Here is a 20,697-nt window from a genome sequence, read left to right as displayed (position 1 = left end):
TTAGATTCGTAATATATATATTCTATGGGAATGAGTTGAAAATCGTACGTACTTATTCAAAAATTAAATATTAAAGTAAAATAATAATAATAAAAATAATTTGTACGAAAATTGTTAAAAAATTTTTTAATTCCATGTTTACGAATTTTTTAATTTTTAAAAATTCGTAAAAATGGAATTGAAAAATTTTTTTTGAAAGTTGTTTGAGTTAATGAAATTGATAAATGGTTTTTTTTTTTTTATCTTTATATTTATTTCATTTAAATAAAAATATATTATTTTTTTTTCTTTTTTTTATCATTGTCTTCTAATTATAAAATTATCCTGATACACTTTTTGAAATTTTTTTTTACAAATTCCATGACAAAAACCAGATAAATCTTCAGCTCCAATACAACAATTATCAGGACCATCAATAATTTGTTGAGTTTTTTGATTCCAATTATTCGGCAGCATACCGGTAAAAAATCTTTCACCAACATATCCACTTTCTTCACAAGTAAAAAATTCACAATCCCCATTATCTAACCAGGTACATTTTTCTCTGAATTTTTCAGCTGAAACAGCGTCAGTTCGTAAATTTTTTCCACGACACATTTCGTAAGAATTGCATGATGATAATAATTCAATTATTATAAAACAAATAATTATTGAATGCATTTTTTTTTAATTTAATAAATCAATCAAGTATCAGCAAAAACTGAAAGAAAAAAAATATATAACATTTTAAATTTTCGTAATTCCTTTACTTATTAATTTAATAATAATTAATTTTCTTTTTTAATTGATATTATTATATACTCACTAGATTTGTTTAATTGAAAATTTTCAAATTAAATGATTGCTTTTTAAAATATTTATTGATTAAAAAAAATAATTAATACTTTTGCTTTTCTTTCTAGATGAAACGAATTCAGACTAATTATATCGTCGACCACTTAACAAGTCATCACCTAAAATACGATTTTTTAATATTTTTTTAAATCTTATCTACATCATTTGTTCCAACACGACAGGGGGCCTATAATTATTTCCGACTTTAATTCTCGTTATCAGTTTTTTTTATTTTTACACCGAACAATGATAATAATTCAAGGTGACAAAAGATCTCTGATAAATTTTGATTTGCTAATGAACTTTTGACCCAAATTCAAGTTAAAAAAAAATTATGATAAATTATTTTTATAATATTTATCATTTGGTTTTTGAAAATTTAGAAAGTTTATCAATATCTTTTTTTATATATATATTTTTTAATTTTCAGTTTGAATTTTAATATATAAAATTTATTCGAAATTATTTATCAAATCTTTGTTAAAAAAAAAAAAAAGTAATAAACAAATAAATAAAATATTCCACATAAAAGTTAATTAATTAAAAACTAATTATTATATTTTTAAATTCAAATCGGAATTTTAAATTTCCGGAAAATCCAGCCATTTATAAATTTCGAAGGTCAGCAAGAAATCTGTAAAGCCGACTTAATCAGCTGTTTTTGGACTTGTCAAAAATAAAAACAATAATTAAAGTTGAGTTTATTATTGGTAAAGTGAAGGTTACAACTTACATCTTTGTACCTAACAAAACTACTTTTTCCTTGAATTGATCAATCCTTTTATGGTAAATCAGGTCGTGGTTATTTGTAAAAAAAAATAAAAAAATCAACATTACTCGATTAAAACATTACAGTTGAATTTATAAAATTAACAAATAAACAACTAACAATAATGGTACGTGTTATTAAACAAGAAACTTATGATGAAGTTGTCAAAGAAAATATTGAAGAGTTTGATATGTCACCACAAGAAGCTGTAGATGATGCTATAAAACAATTTGAGGCACAGGTAAAAACAAAACATAAATAAATTTAATTTTACTTTATTAATTGTTGTATTAAAAAATTTTCAGGGAATTGATTTGTCAAATATAATAAAAGATCTAGCTCTTGATAACAATGAGAATACAATAAAAATATGTCTGGACAATTTAAAATGTTTGCTGGAAAATAAAAACTTTGATGATGTTGAATCAATTTTTAATAAACTTAAAATTGAATTAAACAAAGATATTGCAAGAAGAGTTTATGCTGGGAAAGAAAATGCCTATAATATTATTATTGATATTCTTAAGCTAACAAAAGATAATTTAAATATATTCAAAGCTGGATTATCAACATTGATATCATTGATGAATGGACATCCAGATCTTCTTGATGACAATGGTATAGAATTTCAAATAAAGTAAGTTTCTTCCTTCATTTGTTAAATATTTTGTTGGATTATTATTTAATGAACTGTTTAATTCTAGTTGCCTAGATGAGATTGAAGATATTTCTACTGTTCAGCTTGTTTTAAAATGGATCAAAGAATGCTGTATTAAACATGAAAAAAATAGACAAAATATATTTACAGCTAAAATATTAGATCGACTTATGAAAATTGTTAAAAAAAATGATGTTAATGGTGATGAACTTAGAGCTGCTTGTGGTGTTATGAGAGCATTGGTTCTTGATGATGATTTGAGACATGAATATGGAAAAGCACATGAACATGCTGCACAAATTGCCAGATCATCATTAGAAATTTTAACACTTTTATTATCAAGTAAATATTTAATTACAAATTATAAATTATTAATAACAACATCATGTTAAATAAATTTAAAAATTATTATTTTACAGAATTTAAAGATAATGAAAAAGTTGTTGGTGATTTGATGCTAACCCTGGCAACACTTATTGTTAGAAATGAATTTTGTCAAGAGGTTGAAGATGCTGGTGGTTTAACATTTATTTTAGATGTTATTATAAATCATCCAGATACTGAAAGACTTAATTGGCAAGCACTTAAATTACTTAAGGCACTTGCTGGTAATGACAATGTCAAAGCACATATTATAACATCTGGTAGTGCACCATTAATAATATCAACATTAAGTAGATTCAAGGTAATGTTTATTAGCTTATCAAAATAATTTATTGATCAATTAATAATTGATGATTTATTTTATGATTTTAGACATCTGAAAATGTTGTTGCTGCTGGTTTAGCTTGTATATCAGCATTGACACTAAGAAGTTCATCAAATTCTGGTGTATTTTATGATTGTGGTGCACCAGGTATTATTGTTGATGCATTAAAACATTATCCAAAAAGTCAAAATGTTATTAAACAAGGCTCATGGGCTATTCGTAATATGACTGTTAGAAATAAAACAGAATCACTTGAATTTATTACACATGGTATTGAATCTATATTTCAAGATGCCATTGCAAATCATGGTAGTGCACTTGAACAAGATGTCAAAGCAGCCATGAGAGATTTGGGTCTTAAAGTTAATCTCAAAGAACAATGGACTGGCAAAGGTGTTGCAATGACTAATGATCGTGTTTAAAATAGATAAATATAATTTTTTTTTTAAATAAGATAATAAAATAAACAACAATGACACATTTTTTTTTATAATTCAAAATAAAAACAAAAAGCATCACTTTTCACAAAAATAAATAAATAATTGTTTAATATTTTAATAATAATTTTTTACTGAACTTTTTTATATTTTTATTTTTCAAATTTATACAATAAAAAATAATTTAAATTTTAATTTAAAACTTATTTAATATTTATAATAATTTTAATTAATATTGAAAAAAATTTATTTAAGCTATATTGAATTTATAATAATTCAGACTTTAAATTTTATTTTTATTTTTTCAATTGACTGGGACTAATTTTACAATTATCATTGGAAATAATTGTGGTATTAATTTTGACACCCACAGCATGAGTATTTGTAATATTTCATTCGACAAAGGCCAGCCTTAATAACTGATGCACATTTTGGATATTCATCAACACATTTACGAACTTCTAAAAATAACAAAAATAATTAATAAAAAAATCATAATAACAATTAATTTAAGTAACTTACTCTTGGGAGATTTTTGTATTAAATCACGTGGACAAGCATCAATATTGCATGATATTTTATCAGATGGTTTTGTTGATGAATCACAATTTAAAGTAGCAACACCATCATGAATACATTTAACAATTCGTTCTTTAATTCCACCACCACAGGAAGCTGAACACTGATATTTTAAAATATAAATAAATTCTCAATATAAAATAAAATTAAGATAACCATATGACAGTTATGAAAATAAAAAACAAATTTACCTCGCCCCAGTCAGACATGTACCATTCGGGTTGGCATGCAGACAACCGACAAGTATCTTCAGCTTGCGGCTTTGGTCCAGTGCAATTATTATCCGAAAGTATATTTGATTCACCAGATGATTTACCAATGCAAATTACCTCACGGCGAATTATTCCTTCGCCACACATGGTGGAACACTTTTAACAAAAAATTCATTCAATTTTTTATCATACTCAACGTAATATTTCGATTTTTTTTTTTTTTTCTTTTTTAATTATTACAAAATGTTGAAGGGATTTGTCAATATAAATTCAAAAATATATTTTAAATACAGGGTATAAAATTATTATGAAGAAAAAAAAAATAATATATAATTATTCTTACAGATGACCAAGGACCAGTGAACCATTTGGCATCATCATGACATTTTTTTTTTTCATTCAAACAATTTTTAATAGTTGCTGGTTTTTTTTCAGAGTCACAAAATAATTCACTGACATCACTGCAGGCTATTTTTCTTGTCTCCACTTTATGCTCACATTCTGTCATACACTAAAGAAAAAAAATTAAAAAATTTATTTCAAAGTAAATACTGTGTAATTTTTAATTTAAAAAATATTTTTTCTTTTTTTTTTAAATATTTTTATTAAGCGTGGAATCAAGATAAACCACTAATATTATTATGCATTTTTAAAAATATTTAAAATAAATATAAATAAATAAAAATTGAGGTAAATATAAAAAAAAAAAATATTATCGAGAGGAAATACTCGCAAATGTTCAAAGAGTCATAAATTGTTTGATCAAGGTATAGGTTTGTCTTTGAGATTATTTATTTTCAAAGGTGAAGAATATTATATTTTCATTCATTTATATTTGTCAAGCAGTGTTGTCTAATGTTCAAGATATTTCAACACAGATATAATATTTTTTTTTTGTATTTTCAAGAGTTGAATATTTATTGTTTTTGTGTATGATAATTTAAATATTCTAATATGTTTTTTTTTTTTTTTTTTTACTGTCGACCACTTGTCAGTTATTTTGCCACTCTTGGTTTACACAGATGTTGGATTTTAGCATTAATCATACTCTTGAAACGTATTAGCATAAACTCTGAGATTTATATAATGAAATAAAAATAAAAAATTAAATATTTTTTTACCTTGGAAGACCAATCACTGTATAGCCAAATGGATTTATTATTATTTTTTTGTGATGGTAAATTATTATTGCATGGTGTATCACATGTTTTATCGACAAGTGGCTTTGTTGATTGTGAGCATGGTTCACGTGTTGTAATACATGTTACTGTACGATTTTTAATTCCTTTACCACACGTTGATGAGCACTGTCAATATGATATTTATTTTTTTTCAATCACATCATCAACAATAAAATGTTAATATTTATAAAAATAACTTACTGGACTCCAATTACCAACGTCCCATCTTGGTACAGTATCTCTTTGTGGTAATATCATACTTCTAACTTCTGGACATGGTGAAAGATGACAAGTACCAATTGTTGTTAAATCTGGTGGTTGTATACATGCACCAGCAGCAACACGCATTGTTAATTTTGTATTTAACTCTTGTACACACTCAAGTTTTCTTGTTTTTACACCAGTACCACATGTTACTGAACACTCGGACCAACCATCTGCTCTCCATCTTTATATTTAATTGGACAATAAAATTAAAAAACAAATTTTATTTTATTTTTTTTTAATAATACAGCTAATTAATGGCAAGGGTTCTTTGTATTTCTAAGCATAAAATTAACTTGCCTTGCTGGACATGGAAGATCATTACAATGAGTTGATGATTGGATTTTTGGCTTTTCGAAACGTCTACATCTTCTGTCTGGTACTTCAATATCTTTATCAACTTTGATACATTTTATCAATGTACTTTGAATTCCTTAAATAATTTTTTTTGTCATTTAATATTTTTTTACAACTAAATAAAAAAAAAAAGTGTATCTTTAAATGAAAAAAAAAAACAGGAAATGAAGATAAAGTGACTGAACTAAATTTAGGCAATGATATGATGTAATTAATTATTGTCGGAGAATATATTTCAGTTAAAAGTTCATTCACAGCATTTTGATCAAAATGGTCTTTTAATTTTTTTTAATGGCTCTTGTTTTTTTCTTTTAATTGTCAATTTGACATTGATAGAAATTTTAGAGTTCAAATGGCAATTTTAATTTATTTCTATAGACAATTCCCACGTTTGATTCGAAAAAAAAAAATATATATATTTACCTCCGCCACAGGTTTTAGAACATGTCGTCATTCCAACAATTTTCCATTGAAATTTATGTTTTTTATTTTTTTTTTTATTTTCTAATAAATGTATACTTGGTGTTTTATTTTCCATCAAAATTAATGGATATTTATTATTTCTATTACTCTCATCATGTTGATTTTTCGATAAACGTGTTTCTATATTTTTTTCTTGTCTAAAAAAAATTATAAATTAAATTAATCTTCATCAATAAATATAAAAATGTTACAAAACTTACGTGATTGTTTTCAAGGGATTTGACAATTGAGGTATTAAATTAGAAATATAATTTGTATTTGTTTCTGAAAATAACACAATTAAATAAGTAAATATACAAAAAATATTTCGATTATTAAATATAAATGATGATCACCTGGAGTATAAAGTGGAGGAGAAATATCATAATTATTATCATTCAAATCATTTGTTGGTAGCATGTATTTATATAATACTCCTGGATTCATTTCGTGATACAAAATTTCAAGGCTAATTGATTCATTGAGTGGTCCAGCAGCAATAACACATTCCATACGATATTTGTCACCTCTTTGATATGTAAAAACAGTACCAGCAACTTTATAAATACCACTTGGACTAACAGAATACGGACCATTTAAAATATAGCTTCCATTTTCAGCTTTTAATGCTAAAAAAAAAAACAATTATCATCCTAAATTAATATACTTATTATCATTAATTATTATAACAAGTAAAAACTGTTTTTCATAATTGGTAAACCTAAAAAATTTCCACTGTAACGTAATTCAGATATATTCAATGACATTGCACCCTTGGGAATAATTGTAACTGGTTGATGACCTTTTGGAAGATTTGGTTCCATAAATATACCCTCAAATAATTTACAAACTCTTCCAGATCCTCCACAAATTCCACATGTATCACGAATTGCTCCTGATCCAACAACCCCATCACATCCAACTGGCTAATTATACAAATAAAAAATTATCATCAAGATCATAGGTATATTATAAAAGGTAAATAAAAATATTACTCTGCATTGTCCAGCTACACATAGCCACTGTTCAGTATGATCAATTGTCAAGCCAGTACTTTTACCACGAACATTTGGTCCATCACATGGTGTACCATCAATAACATTTGGCTCTAATGTTGCATAAAATGCTTGTCCAACTGCACGACAATTTAATGAACATGGATTTGGTGCTAAAATTTAATTAACAATTAATATTTATTTATTTATTTTTAAATTTATTTATTTTTTTTTTTTTACCATTTAAAAATGGTATCCAATTGTAGCTTTCACCTTTGTACATTCTACCATTATATTTTGCGCATTGTTCTGCTCTTGAATCCTCGGGATAATTCGAGCATTCCTAAATTATTTTATATTAAAATTATTATTATAATATTGTAGAAAAAAAATTTATTCAATAATTTTACCTGAGTGTTACAAATGTGATATCTTTTATAAGTACCAATGCAAATTGGTTTGAGACTAGTTGAATTAACACCATCAATGACACTTCTTTTTCTAAGTCCACTAGTTGAATAAAAAATTTAATTTAATTTTTTTTGTAATAACTTTAGTATAGAGAAATATTAAAATGTCAAATTTATTGATATTAATAAAATAATATGGCATAATTTGATATTTATCTAAAGAATTAATGTTTAATATTTAACGATGTGAATAAGCCAATGTCACCGTTATAAAAATGAATAAAAATCTAAGTAAAAAAAAAAATTAGCTAGAAGATAAAAAAAAATAATAATAAATACTTGGTGTTGATGGGTGGCCGAGAAAGAACTTGATGTATCAAGTGCTCTCATAACGCTTGGTAGGTACCAATCGTGACGCCAAAGACAAAAAAAAAATATTACAAGTGGAAATAGAAATAAAATATAAGAAAAAAATTAAATTATGGAGCAAAACGATAGGCTGGAATAAACGTCGGCGCCTCTGTCATTAACATCAATTCAATATATTTTTTTTATTATTTTTACCTGATGTATATATAATACGTTTGAATGAAAATGAGGAATGTTCATTGCATCAACAACTTCAATATTATTTTCGTATATTTACCAGTGGAAATCTCTTAGCAATTTCAAATTTCTCAGTAAAAATATCCTTTATGTAATTTTTATTTTTTGTTATTCTATTTTGTCGGTATGGTTTTTATGATTTTTTTTGAACTTAATTATTACCGTGGTTGAATGCATTCACGAGCCTGTGATTGAACACCAATTCCACAAGTCTTGGAACAATCACTCCAGGAACTCCATGGTGACCATGTACCACGAATTCTATTGTCTCTCCCAAAACCATACTGTGTTCTTTCCTGTATCATATTGAAAACCTAAAAGTTTTATTAATATTTATCATCAAAAATAAATGATAATAGAAATTCTTAATTTAAAAAAACACATGATGCAAATTGTCTTGATGAAATTTAAATTAACAATCAATTTACAAATCATATGTTAAATTAAATTTAATTGTTTACTGATTTAAAAAAATATATATAAATTATTTATCGACAATTAAATCAATTTAAATATCAAAAATAAATAGTCAAAATATTTATCATCATGAGAATAATATTTATCAAATTTTTATTTATTTATTTATTATTATTTTTCTTTAAATTACCTTTGTTGGATATTCAGGTGAATAACTGTGAGCCAAAGAACACATGGCGAGAATAATTATTATCAATCTGAAATAAACAAGAAATTTTTAGTTTAAAAATTAAATAAATTTAAAAAATTATAATGGATATTACCTTAGGGTAATACATAGCTATTTAAAAATTTTATTTGTATTTTTTTATTTAAATTGATCATGACGACATCAGAGTAGCAATAATAATATTTCACTTGTTACATGACTACTTGGAAAGCTTAATTAATCACTAACAACGGATGATGGCTTCATCCAAAGTGTCTTGTTTCGTTAAAATAATAATTGCATCAAATATAAACAAAGACGTAATTGCTTCAAAAAAAAATAATTTAAAAATTTACTAATAAAGTAATAAATAATATCAATGTATTTGTTAATAATTATTTTTAAATATTACTTTAATTTATGGATTTTGTATTTTTTTTTAAATTAATTATATCAGTTTCTAGTTGATAGTAAAAACATCAATAGGTCAAAAAATAAATAACCATTTATTAGAAAATTAAAAAAATAATAATATTATTATAAATATTAATAATTTAATTTTCATTTAAACAAAGACACTATTGTTTAATTTTATATATTTTTTTAAATACTATAAAAGTTACTAGTTATTTTTTTTATTTTTTAAATATATAGATGAGTCTTGTAATTAAAATTAAATAAAAGAAAAAAATTAATTTAGTTGGCAAGATGCATGAGGAAGTAGATTGAATTAAAAAATTAAAAAAAATAAAAAATAGTTATGTATATGATATTGGATACAAGTGTGATTGCAACATCGAGAAAGCATCATCATCACTATGAGTGTTTTTTGTAATGAGATAAAAAACATAAATAAAATTAAATAAACATGAGTTAATATTAAATTGGATTGAATTACAACTGAGATGTTCTTTATTTTTTATAAATTCATAAACTATATATTTTTTATCAACATGCAGCAATGATTTTAATATTAAAATATCCTCATAAATGGCAGACATATTTTTAATTATATTATTAAAATAATCTTTAAATTATATGGTTCAATTTTTCAGGTCAATTGGTCTCTCCTTGACCTCATTCTTTTTTTAGTGTATTTTACATGTAGCTAAGTGGCCATTAATGTAAAACAACGTACATTTTTTTTTTTTTTTCTTATTAAACTTGACACCTTTTTTTTTTTTTTTGACAAACAATATTTGATTATAAATTTTATTCAAATAAAGGGATTTTTTTTTTATTCACCACTCAAAGAATCACTACAACTCAAATGAAAAAATAAACAAATTTTTTTATTTTCGAAATTATATGTATCTGTACGACATATTGACACAAATATTAACGAAATAATTTTAAATTTAACGAAAGAAAAAAACACAAGAGATAATCCAGATTTAAACTTGAAAAAAAAAATGTAAAATTTACTTAATTTTATTTATTTAAATTACTCTGATAATTATGTTAAAATATTTATTAGTTTTTTAAATTTTTGATGGCATAGATAGAAATATCATCAGTACAATTAGATGATATAGAATTTATAAATAAAAATTGACAATTCATTAATCAATATATTAAAAATAAGTGTCAAGTCATTTAAAAATATAAAATACTAAATTAATATACTCCTTGTGGGGTCATTTGGCCCCCCCTGAGTATCTTATCCTCCTTTTTTTTATTAAATTATTTTTTTCACAATTTTAATCCTCACTCGTGTCATCCAATCTTGCAATAATTTCGAACGAAAATATCAGCTGAGAGTCTGAGACCTATTGAGTTTCGTGTATAAAAAAAAATCAACAGCACTAAATATTTTTTAAAATATTATTTTCCAACAGATACTTGTATCAGTTTTTATTTTTATATAAAAGATTTATCTTAATTTTTATTTTATCTGGTTAGTCTCATTATATAGGCGATATATTTTTTAAGGTAGCCGAGGCCAGATTATCTCTCTCGCGTGATCGACAACCATTCATCGACAATCAACGTCTTTATCCGCTTTTACTCGACGTCCTTGATATCGAAAAAAACAAATAAAAATATATATTTTCTTTTAAAATATATAATATCTCATATGCAAATTTTAAAATTAACATTTTTATACAATTTATTTTAATAAATATCATATTATCTGGTTCAAACATCATTAGTTTTTTTTTTTCAATCATCTTCTAATTATCATTTTATATTATAATAATTTTTTGTGAATGAAAAAAAAAATATGATTATCGAATTAACACCTCCGATAGTCATCTTCAAAACCACCCGTGGTGAATTTTTTTTTATTTTTATTTTATTTCTTCATCTCTTCAGCATTTCTTTTTGCTCGAAAAAAAAAAAGTCATGTCACTATTTTTATATTATTCACGCATCGAAAGAGTCAAATGAATTTTTATTCAGCGAAATGATCATTATTATTTTAATATTTTCACGATTTGCTACATCATGATTTCTCGTTTATTTATTTTTTTAAATGCATCTTAATTCAAATTGACTGCAATATATTTTTATGATTAATTAAAATAAATATATATATATTTTTTGTATGATAATATGTTGTGGGTACATCTTGGTAATTAAATGTTTAATTGAGAAGATGAAATGTTGAATGACAGTTTGAAGGGTTATTATTAATATTTTTAATATTTATTTTTAAACAATGATCAGGTATATTTTATAAAGTGTTTTAAATTTATTTACTTGGTTTTTTTTTTTATTTTTAATATTGCCCTCGGGAAGAAGTGTGCCCACAAAGAATCATGTGTTAAAATTTCATCAATGACTTGTTGAAAAATTTCGTACAGTATGTTTAAATAATTTTTTTTTTTTATGAATAATTTTTAGATATTTAAATATGAGATTTATAGTATCGATAGAAAATAAAATTTATATGACAATCAGTCTGGTTGTGATGACAGCTCAAAACAATCGACCGGAACGATTAAAAAAAAAAAGCCCTCGCCCATAAATCGAGATAACCGGAAGTGGGGCACGTACAGTAGTTTAAAAAAAAAATAAAAAGTTTCAACATCTAATCATTTCTTTAAGCTTTTTTTATATTTATAAAAATATATTTATTTTTATTTGGGTAATATAATTTATAATTTTTTCTTTCGATGACTTTGTTGATGATCCGACTTTGTGTTAATCATCTGACGCTTATCAAAAGTCGTTAACTAATTGCCGCCAAGTCTAGAAATATTGTGAATTTACTCGAGCATAAACAGTGTCATCAGCTATTAGATTATAAAAAAAAAATTGTGTAATTAAACGTTTGAGAATGTGGAAAAATTAAATAAACATAAATTGCTATAAATTAAAGTTTGCAAAAATATATTATAAATTAATTATGTATATATGAATAAATTATATTTTATTTAACTTAAATGTTGTCTATTTTTAATGAGAAAAATGTCATATAATTGCGGTAAAAAATCGAAGACTTTTTCTGCTTTTTCCTTTCAAAAAAAAGTTGTGAAAAAGCATAGAAAAAATCGAGAAAATACAAAAAAAATTTTCGCCTTTTTGTATTAAAAGAAAAGGATTAATATTTTTATTAGGGAAAGCATGAAAAATTAATAAGAAATAAAAAAAATTATTGTTTTTTTTTATCTACAATGATAAATTTAAATTTCAGTTAAAAAAAAAATACTGTGCCTAGCTAATCAAGTAAAAAAATGTCAAATAAATATTAATAATTGTCAAAAAATTATTTACTTATCCAAGACTGATAAAATTATTATTTAAATTTTTTTTTGAGCTCTGTCATTCCAGCTGAAGACTATAAAAAAAAAAAAAATTATATCCTCACTCTTGATCTCGTCATCACCCATGAATCATAAATAACATGATAAGAATGTCGACGCCTCTGTTACAATTTTTAAATATCCATATACATTTAAAAAAATAAAATAAATCAAATATGAAAAATTATATAAACATAAAGATGATAAATTTCTTAATAATTTCCAAGTAGAGTTAACTTTATTATTAACAACCATAATTATTATATAATAATTGATGTATGTTTAATATTAAAACATGTGTAAAATGATACACTTGGTAGTCAATGAGACTCTGTATGTGGCAGATGCATGTGTTTAATCTTTATGCCTTTATGACCGACAATACAACACACAGATACGCCCATATAATTCATTATTAATAATTTTTTTTTTTAATAAATAAATTGCTTAAATATTTTTAAAAAAAACAATGCATTTATTCATTTATCATGGGGTTTTATTGTAACAAAAATAATTCAATATCCACATTTAAATTTTAATAGAATTCTTATTTCGAATATTTATTTAAATTTTAAAAAATGAGTCAGCAATATTTATTGACGTTATTTATTTAAACAAACTGATTTATCATGGAGGAAAAAATTATTTATTTATAAACTTAATTTAATTTTTAATAAAAATTATATTTATTTATTTATCATTTTTTTTTTTTAATCAAAAAGATACAAAAGTATATAATGAGGACTATTTTTTTTTTGTGGTTCAATGAACACTTAACTTATTATAATTACATGGCGCTCCAAGACCTCAACAAAATTATTTTCTGACTCTGTATTATATCATCATTTTTCAACAATTTTTTTTTTTTATTAATTATAGTAAACGAGGATATTAAAAAATTTATTTATCAATATTATTTGATGAGTAAATATAGGACCATGTTTAGCACGTGCTACTGTTTGTATACTACATTTAAAAAAATAAATAAATAAAAAACATTGATGAGTTTAAGTACTTGTCGTCACTTAAATTTATGTTTATAAAATATGGCTATTTCTTTTAGATTCAGTTATATAATTTTAATTGATATCGTTTTTTTATTTATGATAAATTTAACAACAAAAAATTTATTTAAACTTTTAAATAATTAATAATTAACTAATGAAAAACAAACTAATTTTTGCTCTCTTTTTTTTTTTTTTTGTAAAATTTTTAAAAATATATAAATAAATAAATAGTAATCGTTTTTTATTTAATTATTTTTTTTTTTCTTGTTTTATACGGTATTTATCTACTCACGGAACATTGCATGGTATAATTTTTTTGATAAATAAATTATAATTACATATTAAAAATATATAGAAAAAAAAAAAAATTCCGTACAAAAATAAAATGAATTTTTTATCTTAAACTATTCACTGAATTTGAAAAAAAAAAATTTATATAGTTTTCTTTTCAATGAATAACTGAGCAATTAACAGAAAGTAATAAAAAAAATTTTTTTTTTAAATAATAACAGCTATTTTTAAAATGAAAAAAAAAAAATAAACGTAATAACTTGTCGCTGTTTAATACAAATATTTCATTCCGGGGGGTTTTAAATTACCAATATAATATTACGATAATGTATTTAAATTATTAAAATATATATATTTTTATATACTTATATAAATATATACATTCTATTTTTTTACATAAAATTTATGTATTATTTTTTTTGCCTCGTGAACCGCGTCGTTATCGCAACAATATTTACGATTTGTTGACGAACGGATTCGTCTTTCTCTTGGCAATTGCTACCTTTAATAATACACCATATACTTATTCTTATTTTAAATATTGCTTTAGCTACTTGATGTGTGCATTGACCATTTCATATGTACATGACAATAATCCATCTCGTTTAAAATGAAAATAAATATAAAACAACCCGAGGCACTTACTCAAATCTTGATCCTTTTTTTTTTATTATTCATTTTTTTCTCTTTATTATATTTTTTAATAATATAAATTTTATATCGATATGTTTAATCAACACTTAAAAATAATAATTATATAAAGAAATAAAAAATTTTATATAGTATTTATTTTTTAAATATGATAGCAAATTTTTATTTTAATCAATTTTTCGTTTTTTTATTCTTTTATTTCGCATATACATATCAACTGATAAAATTTTAAACTTCCGTTTATAAATTTATAAATAATAATAGTATTTAAAATTGAAAAAAAAAATTATAAAATAATATTTTCATTAAATATATATTAATATAAACAAATTTATGCAAATATGCATTTTTTGATACTTGCTGCAATTTCTACAAACAAATATCTAAAAATAAATCATTTAAAACGTGATAAATATCCAATCATTATTTGAAAATACCAGATGAAATTCTTATACTTTATTTAAATAAACATACTTCCCAATAAATATAAACAAATTATTCAAATATTTTTAAACAAAAAAGAAATTCTTAAAATTCTCTTTTCCTTTTTGTTTTAAAATTTTTATTATTAAAGTTAAATATATATATTTTTTTTTGTTAGAAAAATTATTTGTTGAGCTACATTTATAATTAATTGAAATAAATAAACTCATCATTGTCGCATTATTACAACACTATCAAATCTCATTAACATTTTCTTTGTCATCATGATGATCAGTTAATGCTCATGGTAAACAATGCGATTAATATTTTACCACTGTGGTCACACCCATTTTGACCCATATTAAATATACAAGCAATATCAATATAAACACTTTTTAAATTATTATCCTCCAACTATTAATTAAGCTTGATAAATATACAAACAAAAAAAAAAACCATTAACCCAGTAAAAAATTAAATATGTTTGTATTATAAAAATTCCTTCGAGCCAAAAAAATTGATAAATAAAATTATTTAAATTATTTATAATAATATATTGTGGAAAATTAAATAGCCTAACAATTTTTTTAAATAAACATTTAATAATATTTCATGATAAAACTAATAAAACAATTTTTTTTTCAAATTTTTATTTGCTAAAATTTACAAGAGAAATAAAGTTGATTTAAACTTGACACTGGATAAACTTGGTAATATGAATTTTTTTTTTTAAATAATAATAAAGAGTCAAACAGATCTGGTTTTGCAGTAATTTTTTTTAAATTTTTTAATATAAACGTAAGTGGTAGAAAAAGTATTGAAAAGAAAAACATCGTGTGTGGTTCAATGTGATGCAAAAACATGCAACAATAACCGTCAATATTGTCCACATTGTATATATTTGTTTATATATTTTTATAATGTAAAAAACGTGCATGTTAAATATAGGTCTTTTTGATAATATATGTCATAATTTGTTACGTCAGTTGTTGGTAATTTTATTATTATGAAAAAGGTAATTAATATGCATGAAAAACAGGTGTGACGATTTAACAGTCAATTTTGATGCATCCTAAACGAAAAAAAAAATATAAATAAATAAATTCTTATCAATAAACTATCATCATGTCAAATAAAAATTTTAATGATAATTATTATATTCACGTTGTGTTATACTGTTATATAAAATTCGTGTAATATTTGTCAAATAAAAAAAAAAGAAATGAGCCACAAATGATGGCTGTTTTTTTTTCTGCGGTTATTACTATGTAATTTACATATTAAAAAATTATATATATATATTGGAAGAATAATAATAATAATGAGAAAAAATATTTCCCACAAAATTGTGAAAAATAAAAAAACCGCAGGTTTATTTTTTTTTTTTTCCAACAATTAAATACATGAGCAATTTATATATTTTTTTTTATGAATTTAATTTATTTTAACTTTCTTATTTTAAATGTTTTTTTTTTCTCAAATCTATGTGTCTTTTATGAATATTTTTTATTGAGTTTTGTTGTAACAAAAGGCCTTGACAGTTTAGCGACATTCAAGATGCAGATAAATTAAATTTATCTGCACGTTTTCTTCGTGATAAAATATTAACGCGTGTGTCATATCAATCTACTTTTTTTTGCTTTTAAAATTTATTTAAAATATTATTCAAATAATAAAAAATGCATATTATATTATTTTTCTAATTATTTAAATTTTCATAACTATGTTGGCAAATTTTTTAAATTTATATTTCGTCGATTTTTAGTCACGCCCAAAAATCAGAGAATCTCGTCGACAGAAAAAAAAGGCAAATGAATTATTTAAAATAAAAAAAATATATATATTTTAATAAATAAAAGTCAAATGAAGGCGGTAAAAGTCTTTATGGTTTTTTTTTTCTTTTACAAAAAAAGCCAACTTGATATCAATCGTAATGCAAGATCAAGGTATTTTTAATCTCTATTATTTTATCCAACAAAACTACCACTTAATTACTCAATTCTCTGCATTTTATTTATACTTTTTTTCATCACCATTTATTTATTTTTTTTTACTTTTCAAACTTGTTTTAATTTTTTTTTATTTCAAGGGGATTTATAAGGGATTATTATTCGTGTAATAAAATATAATAATAATAAATATTACGTTAACGCCTACAGTTTTTTTTCCTTCTTTTATTTTAAAGGTTCAAATTCTTTTTTTTTTTTCTATTTTTTTTTTTTTTTTTGCGTTGAGATCAAAGTGGTAAATTGGGGGTTTCAAGTTTAAAATTTACAAATGACCCTTGATTATCGATCAATGATGAGAGAATATTCTCTTGATCTCTTGAAAAAAAAAAAAATTCACAAAAATATTTTGATGATTTTTTAAGGCGTGAAAAAAACAAAAAAAAAAAATTTATTTTCATAATTTTTTTTTACTGTTTAACACACAATCACTCAATTCGTTCAAGTTAATTCATGCTATGGTCTCAGGTGAAGTTAATTCATTAGAAAAATAATAATAAAAAATGTAAAAACATTTTTTAAAAAAATAACACTTTATGACAAGTAGATATGAGCGATAAAATCAGGTCGAGAATAATAAACTAAGATAAGAAAAATATTTAACCACATAAACTGACGTTTCCTTATTTTTCAGGTGTTTGACATAAAAAAATAAATAAAAAACAATTTGTAAATAAAAAAATATGATTAAAATACAACCATACAAGCTTTGCTTAGTTTTTTTTTTTGTTCTTTTCAATTTAATTTATATATAAAATGAATTAAGAGTATATTTAAAAATGTTATATTGTGATAAAGATATAGTTAATCATGATATCACGAATGTGAGGTCTATCCAGGATGATTGACGAGACACGAAACGATTACTGTTAACGAAGTAATCGATGCCCTCGGAGAGGCGTAACTTGTAATCACCGGTGGATGAAAAAATAAATAAATTGTTGAAGAAAAATAATTTTAAAAAATATTTAAAACACTTTTATAGATATGGAGAAGCAAGTTTAGTCTTAATGATTTTTTTTTATTGATGTTTTTTAACCACCAGCGTTGATTTATCAATTTTTTAACGGAAAAAAATTAATTTAAATATCTATATTTATAAACTATATCATCTATATAAAATCGTATAATATTATCAATAAATAATTTATAAAATCAATAAAAAATAGCTAATGAATTTATTACTTAATTAAATTTCAAAAAAAAAAATTCAACAAATCGATTAAAAATGATGAAAAATAATTTTTAAAAATTATATTGGTTTGTTTTTTAATTTATTAGATAATTGAATTTAATAAAATTCATATGCATTGTAGAAATAATTATTTTGTATTTTTATATATCACACAATAATTGTTTTCATTTATTTAATTTATTTTTAAATTATTATAAAAGCGGAAATTAAAAAATTAAATACAGTAGCAAATGTATGGTTTTTAAGCTATTAGTATTTTTTAATTTTAATTTTTTCAATCAATTTTAATTTAATAACTCAGTATATATAAATACTTTGATTTTAAATTGAATTTTAAAATAATTATATTGTATATATTTTAACCTCGAACCTCATCATCTACTTTGATACATCGATTTATCAAGTCACGCGAGTCGAAATATAAAACACACCACATCTTATTACACAGCCAATTTAAAGCACGAGTTTAGTAGTATTTTTCATTATCATTACTATCAACAATTTACTATAGAAAAATAAAAATATTTTCTTTATTAATTTCTATATTCAATAAGCCATCTATTTTTTTAATTTTTCATTTGATGAAATTAATAAATTGAGGCAAGATTTAAAGATTAATTCTCCTTGGATAATTTCAATTAAATAGTAAATTAATTTAATTTTTTAATAATAATATAAATAAAGTTTTTTATTAATTATTTATTTTCAATTTTATTTTATTAAATGACACTTACCCTGTTCCATCACAATGTGATTTCCGGGTTTTTGGATTGATGCTGTTACCTTTGTCACGTTGAGGTCGTTGACATGATGATAAATTATCTCGATGATGACAACACGATTCCATATTCATGCAATATTTAATTTGACAATATATAAAATATTTAACGATGTCCTGGAATATTTATTGAACATTGTATTTGATATTTTTTAAATATGTTTTATTTATATCTAGAAAGTGTATTTTAAATTTTCACTCACCTTTATGGTTTTTCATTTTTAATTTAATCTTCATTGATTATTTCATTTATTTATTTTTTGTTATTCACTTTTTATTGATGAAACACTTTACTCCAATTTTTTTTATGTACTAAAAATAATCTGTTAGAGAAATATGTTGCATTTTATTATTGCTCACTTGTCAAATCACATTTCACAAAAGTGAAAAATTTATATTTATTAAATGCTAAATTATGGAATGTTTTGATAAATATAATACTAGTTTGTTGTGATACGTAATTCAATAAATTATTTAAGAGAAAAAAAATATATAATAATTATATATTAACAATTAAATTGTTGAGGAGAAAACACACGAGAAATTCACTTGAATCTATCAATCAATCAAACTTTTTTTTTCTTCAATTTTTTCACTTTAAATTATATAGAATAAAAAATAATTTTAAATATTGACACGATTTCTTAATATTTAGATAAATAAATAAACCAATAAATAATACATAATATTAATTTAAAAATGAATTAAAATTAACGAAGAAAAAAATTATATTACGAAAATGTTTTTTAATTTTTTAAACTGATTTGGATTATTTTTTTTTATTATTTTGCAAGTAAAAAACACGTGGTATTTTAACGAATGACGTTTAGGAAAAATGTGATAAAATGAGGAAATACTGAGTGATGATGAAGAGGCGCCGGAGAATGAGGTACGAATGTTGGCGCGTGGAGTTCCAAGTGTACTCGAAGGCTACCACAACGCGAATGATATTACGGCGTGGGAGAAATCAACCAATATATAGACCGTCATTTAAAAAAAAAAAATATATATAAATATACTCTTTTTTAATTAAACTGCCCTTTAAATAAATTTTATAAAAATTAAAGCCAGGGTATTTAAATTTTCTCGTGAAAAAAAAAAAACAAAAATTAAAAAATTTATCATTTTTTTTTTCATCAGTTTTATAAAAAGTTGTTTTAAAAAAAAAAATAAATAAAATAGAAATTGTATTAGCAATAGTATTTAAATTAATTAAAATTTTTTAAAATATTTTAAATATTTTAAATGACGAATTAATATTTATATGCAATTTTCAAAAAATAGTTTTATTATTTCGTTTTTTTTTTGAGAACTTTTGTTATTAATTCAATAACATGTCCCGCTGTGGAAATTTTAAAATTTATTTTCCATTATCTGAATCGACAATGGATACACACACTGCAGGGGGACACTGAGTATAGAAAATAAAAAAAATTATAGGTATATAAAAAAGATGAAATCACGTGAAATTCTTTTGCCCTGAGCACGTTTTTCTTGAT

The 20,697-nt window shown here is 22.7% G+C and overlaps 2 protein-coding genes across 2 annotated transcripts; one reads left to right on the top strand and one right to left on the bottom strand.

Moving 5' to 3' along the window:
* The first annotated feature begins 1,539 nt into the window (after positions 1-1,539).
* On the top strand, positions 1,540-3,394 carry LOC122857994 (armadillo repeat-containing protein 6 homolog). Its single transcript, XM_044160584.1, has 5 exons — positions 1,540-1,844; positions 1,909-2,240; positions 2,308-2,603; positions 2,681-2,946; positions 3,018-3,394. The coding sequence occupies exons 1-5, from the start codon at positions 1,728-1,730 to the stop codon at positions 3,390-3,392; spliced, it is 1,386 nt and encodes a 461-aa protein (XP_044016519.1). The 5' UTR covers positions 1,540-1,727; the 3' UTR covers positions 3,393-3,394.
* Positions 3,395-3,534: 140 nt separating this feature from the next.
* LOC122857993 (thrombospondin type-1 domain-containing protein 4-like) lies at positions 3,535-20,127 on the bottom strand. The gene is made up of 18 exons (XM_044160583.1): positions 19,402-20,127; positions 19,155-19,315; positions 9,081-9,147; positions 8,636-8,787; positions 7,868-7,967; positions 7,698-7,800; positions 7,458-7,630; positions 7,184-7,388; positions 6,819-7,091; positions 6,684-6,747; positions 6,424-6,620; positions 5,944-6,076; positions 5,581-5,827; positions 5,320-5,505; positions 4,542-4,709; positions 4,178-4,354; positions 3,930-4,089; positions 3,535-3,868 (listed from the first exon to the last, which is right to left on the bottom strand). The coding sequence occupies exons 2-18, from the start codon at positions 19,271-19,273 to the stop codon at positions 3,762-3,764; spliced, it is 2,631 nt and encodes an 876-aa protein (XP_044016518.1). The 5' UTR covers positions 19,274-19,315; positions 19,402-20,127; the 3' UTR covers positions 3,535-3,761.
* Positions 20,128-20,697: the final 570 nt, after the last annotated feature.

The sequence above is a fragment of the Aphidius gifuensis genome, linkage group LG5, assembly GCF_014905175.1.
Source record: "Aphidius gifuensis isolate YNYX2018 linkage group LG5, ASM1490517v1, whole genome shotgun sequence".
Lineage (NCBI taxonomy): Eukaryota > Metazoa > Arthropoda > Insecta > Hymenoptera > Braconidae > Aphidius > Aphidius gifuensis.
This window is presented reverse-complemented; position numbering and strand designations above follow the sequence as displayed.

What these genes read in the sequence shown, in the direction of transcription:
- LOC122857994 (XM_044160584.1), top strand. Translation starts at nt 1,728, where the DNA reads ATGGTACGTGTTATTAAACAAGAAACTTATGATGAAGTTGTCAAAGAA. An exon ending in TAAAACAATTTGAGGCACAG is followed by an intron (nt 1,845 to 1,908) that starts GTAAAAACAAAA and finishes AAAAATTTTCAG; the next exon opens with GGAATTGATTTGTCAAATAT. An exon ending in CAACATTAAGTAGATTCAAG is followed by an intron (nt 2,947 to 3,017) that starts GTAATGTTTATT and finishes TTATGATTTTAG; the next exon opens with ACATCTGAAAATGTTGTTGC.
- LOC122857993 (XM_044160583.1), bottom strand. Translation starts at nt 19,273, where the DNA reads ATGAATATGGAATCGTGTTGTCATCATCGAGATAATTTATCATCATGT. An exon ending in CACCTGAATATCCAACAAAG is followed by an intron (nt 8,788 to 9,080) that starts GTAATTTAAAGA and finishes TAAAACTTTTAG; the next exon opens with GTTTTCAATATGATACAGGA. An exon ending in GATCTTCCATGTCCAGCAAG is followed by an intron (nt 5,828 to 5,943) that starts GCAAGTTAATTT and finishes TTAAATATAAAG; the next exon opens with ATGGAGAGCAGATGGTTGGT.